General features: G+C 40.3%; 1 protein-coding gene across 1 annotated transcript in view; it reads right to left on the bottom strand.

The window, feature by feature from the left end:
* Positions 1-307: 307 nt before the first annotated feature.
* ncf4 (neutrophil cytosolic factor 4) overlaps positions 308-4,340 on the bottom strand; it is a 17,307-nt gene continuing 13,274 nt past the window's right edge. Inside the window, exon 7 of the mRNA XM_056408651.1 lies at positions 308-599. Coding sequence (XP_056264626.1) covers positions 375-599 — 225 coding nt within the window. The 3' untranslated portion in view covers positions 308-374. The remainder of the gene's footprint in view (positions 600-4,340) is intronic.

Raw genomic sequence — 4,340 nt, 5'->3', positions numbered from 1 at the left:
GAACAGAGCTATATGAATTAAATGCATTATTATTATTAATGTAATTATTATATTGATCTCACAGAATGAAGACGTGTTAAATATTAAATTAGTTAGTTAATCGGTGAATAATTATCTGCTAAATACCAATTGTAATATATTTAATATATTCATATTAAATATATAATTAATACGTGTAATGTTAATATATTAATAATATTACTATGACGTGTTTGTCCCTGTAGTCGGAGGGCAGGCTGCAGTACCTCCGGCCTCCAGTGAGTGGCAGCACCTCACTGCTGGGTGTAAATCAATCAATCGAATGAAGCCTCGGCAAAAAGAATGTTTTATTTGGTGAAATGAAACGCGACATCTCCTCGTTGACCTCTGACCTCTCAGGCCTCCGTGTTGTACACAGAGAGGTCAGAGGTCAAGGTCACGTACAGCTCCCATGGGAACTGGTTCGCGGGCCTCGTGACCTTGACCCGCTGACCTCTGCTCTCTCGGATCATCAGCTGCACGTCCTCGTCGTCCAGGACGCGGATGAGGTCGCCCTCCAGGTCGCGGTAGTTCACGGCCACGTCGTCCAGCTGGAAGACGTTCCTGAAGGAGAGGAGAACCTTTCAGAGAGGAGGAGTACCCCCAAGAACCCTCAAGAACCCCCAAGTAACCTAAGAACCCTCAAGTACCCTAAGAACCCTCAAGTACCCTAAGAACCCTCAAGTACCCCCAAGAACCCTAAGAACCCTCAAGTACCCTAAGAACCCTAAGAACCCTCAAGTACCCTAAGAACCCTCAAGTACCCCCAAGAACCCTAAGAACCCTCAAGTACCCTAAGAACCCTCAAGTACCCCCAAGAACCCTAAGAACCCTCAAGTACCCTAAGAACCCCTAAAAGAGGAGGGGGGGGGAAAAAAGGGGGGAAAAAAAAAAGGGGGGAAAAAAAAAGGGGTTGGGGGGGAAAAAACCCAAAAAAGGGAGGAAGGAGGAAAAGAAAAAAAAAAAAAAAAAAGGGGGGGGGGGGGAAAAAAAAGGGGGGGGGGGAAAAGGGGGAAAATTTAAAAAAGGAAAAAAGGGTAAGGGGGGGGGGGAAAAAAAAAAAAAAAAAAAATTTTTTTTTTTTTAAAATTTGTTTTTAATTTTTTAATTTTTTTTTAATTTGGTTAAATTTGGGGGTTTTTTGGCTTTGAAAACCATTTTTTGGGGGAAAAAAGGGTTTTTTTAAAAAAAAAAAACCCAAAAAATTTTAAAAGGGTGAAAAAAAATTTTAAAAAAAAAATTAATTTAAAAAAAAGGTTTTTTTAAAAAAAATTTTAAAAAGGGGGGCCCCGGGGGCCAAAAAAAAATTTTGAAAAAACCCCCGGGGGAAAAAAAATTTTAATTTTTCCCCGGGGCAAAAATTTTTTTTAAATAAAAAACCCCCCCCAAAAACCCCAAAAAAATTTTTAAAAAAGGGAAAAAAGGGGGGGAAGGGATCCCCAGGGGAAAAGGGGGGTTTTAAATTAAAATTAAAATTTTTTTTTTTTTTTTTAATGAAAAAAAAAAAAAAACCCCCCCTTTTTTGGGGGGGCCCCCCCAAAAATTTTAAAAAAAATTTTGGGAAAAATTCCCAAAACCCCCTAAGAAAAGAAAAAAAATTTATTTAAAAAACCCCCCAAGAAAAAAACCCCCAAAAAAAAAAACCCCCAAAAAAAAAAAAAACCCCCCCCCCTTTAAAAAAAAAACCCCCAAAAATTAAATGGGGGAAAGCCCCTAAAAAAACCCCAAAAAACCCCCAAATTAAAAAAAATTCCCCCCCCCCCAAAAAAAAAAAAAGAAAAAAAAAAAAGGGGGGTTTAAAACCCCAAAACCCAAAAAAAAAACCCCCAAAAGAAAAAAAAAACCCCCGGGGGGCCCCCCCCCCCCAAAAAAAAAAAAAACCCCCCAAAAACCCCAAGAAAAAAAAAACCCCCAAAACCCCCCCAAAAAAACCCCAAAACCCCCCCCCAAAAAACCCCCCCAAAAAACCCCCAAAACCCCAAAAAGGGGGGAAAAAACCCTTTAAAAAAGGAAAAAAAAAAAAGGGGGCCCCCCCCCCCCAAAAAAAAAAAAATTAAAAAAACCCCAACCCAAAAAAATTTTAGGGGGGGGGCCCCCCCCCCCAATATGGCCAAAAAATTTTTTTTTTAAAAAAAATTTTTTTCCCCCCCCAAAAAACCCCCCCCCCCTTTTCCAAAAAACCCCCCCTAAAAAAACCCTTCCCCCCCCCCCCCCCCCAAAACCCCCCAAAAAAAAACCCCCCCCCAACCCCCCCTTTTAAAAAAAAAAACCCCCCCCCCAAAAACCCCAAATTAATGGGCCCCCAAATTTTTTTAAAAAATAGGGAACCCCCCCCCGGGGAAAAATTTTTAAAAAAAAAAAAAATTTTTTTTTTTTGGGGAAACCCCCCTTTTTTTTTTTTTTTGGGGGGGGGGGGGAAACCCCCCCCCCCAAAAAATGGGGCCCCCCCAAAAAAACCCCCCCAGGAAAAAAAAAAAAAAATTTTTTTAACAAACCCCCCCGGGAAACCCCCCCTTAAACCCCCCCCAAAAAAACCCCCACCCCAAACCCCAAAAAAAAAACCCCCCCCCCCCCAAAAACCCCTTTTAAAAACCCCCCCCCCCTTTTTAAAAAAAAATTTATGGGGAAAAAAAACCCCCCCAAAAAGGGGAAACCCCTTTGGGGAAAAAAAAAATTTTTTTTTAAAAAAAAAAAAAAACCCCCAAAAAAATTTAGGGGGAAAAAAAAAAAAATTTTTGGGCCCCCCAGAAGGGAAAAAAAAAAAAAAAAAAAAAAAAAAACCCCCCCCCCCCAAATTGAAAAACCCCCCCGGGGGGGGGGGGGGGAAAAAGGGGGGGAAAGGGGGGGGGGAAAAAGTGAGGGGGGGGGGGGGAAAAAAAAAGGGAAGGGGGGGAAAAAAAGGGGGGAAAAAAAAAAAAAGGGGGGAAAAAAGGGGGCCAGGGGAAAAAAAGGGGGGAAAAGGGGGGGGGGGGGGGGGTGGGGGGGAAAAGGGGGGGGGGGGGCCGGGGGGGGGGGGGGGGGGGGAAGGAAGGTTAGGAAGGAAATTGGTTGGTTGGTAATTGGTTCCCCCCCGGGGGGGGGGGGCCCCCGGGGGGAAAAAAAAAAAAAAGGGGGGGGGGGGCTAAAGGGGAAAAAAAAAAAAAACCCCCCCTCGGGGGGGGGGGAAAAAAAAAAGGGGGAAAAATTTGGGGGGGGGGGGAAAGGAAAAAAGGGAAAAAGGGGAAAAAAAAAGGGGGGGGGGGGGGGGTTTAAAAAAAGGGGGGAAAAGAGGAAAAAAAAAAAAAAAATAACGGGGGGGGGGTTTTTTTTTTGGGGGGGGAAAAAACCCATGAAAAAAAACCTTTTTTTTTTTTTCCCCCCATAATTTTTTCCCCAACCCCCCCTTTTTTTTTTTTATAATTAAATTTTCCCTTTTAATACCCCCTTTTTTCCCCCCCTTTTTTTAAAAAAATTTTTTACCCCCCTTTTCCCCCCTTTTTTTTAAAAATTTTTATACCCCCCCCCCCCCCCCTTTTTTTTTTTTTCCCCCCCATTTTTTTCCAACCCCCCCAAAAAAACCCCCCCCCCTTTTTTTAAAAAATTTTTTTTAAAATCCCCTTTTTTAACCCCAAAAAAAATTTTCCCCCTTTTTTTAAAACCCCCCCCCTTTTCTTTTTAATTTTCCCAAAAAAATTTTTTTTTTTTTTTTTTTTTTTTTTTTTTTTTTTTCCCCCCCCAAAAAAATTTTTTTTTCCCCCCAAAAAAAAAATTTTATTTTTTTTCCCCCCCCCCCCCCCTTTTTTTTTTTTAAAAAAAAAAAAAAACCCCAACCAAAATCCCCCCCCCTTTTTTCCCCCTTTTAAATTCCCCCCAAAAAAAAAAAAAACCCCCCCCCCCCCCCCCATATTTTTTTTTTCCCCCCCAAAAAATTTTTTTTTCCCCCCCCAAAAAACCCCCCCAAAAAAAAAACCCCCCCCAAATAATTTTTTTTTCCCCAAAAAAAAAGGGGGTTTTTTTTTTTTAAAAAAAAAAAAAAAAAATTTTAAAAAATTTTTGCCAAAAGACCCCCAAAAAAAAAAAAAAAAAAAAAAAAAAAAAAAACCCCCCCCCCCAACCAAAAAACCCCCCCCCCCAAAAAAAAAAAAAAAAAAAAAAAAAAAAAAAACCCCCCCCCCCCCCCCCCCCAAAAAAAAAAAAAAAAATAAAAAAATTTATTTTTTTTTCCCCCCCCAAAAAAAAAAAAAAAAAAAAAAAAAAAAATTTTTTTTTTTTTTTTTTTTGTCCCCCCCTTAAAAAAACCCCCTTTTATTTTAAATTTTTTTTTTTTTTAAAAAACCCCTTTA

Source organism: Pseudoliparis swirei, chromosome 24 (genome assembly GCF_029220125.1).
Source record: "Pseudoliparis swirei isolate HS2019 ecotype Mariana Trench chromosome 24, NWPU_hadal_v1, whole genome shotgun sequence".
NCBI lineage: Eukaryota > Metazoa > Chordata > Actinopteri > Perciformes > Liparidae > Pseudoliparis > Pseudoliparis swirei.
This window is presented reverse-complemented; position numbering and strand designations above follow the sequence as displayed.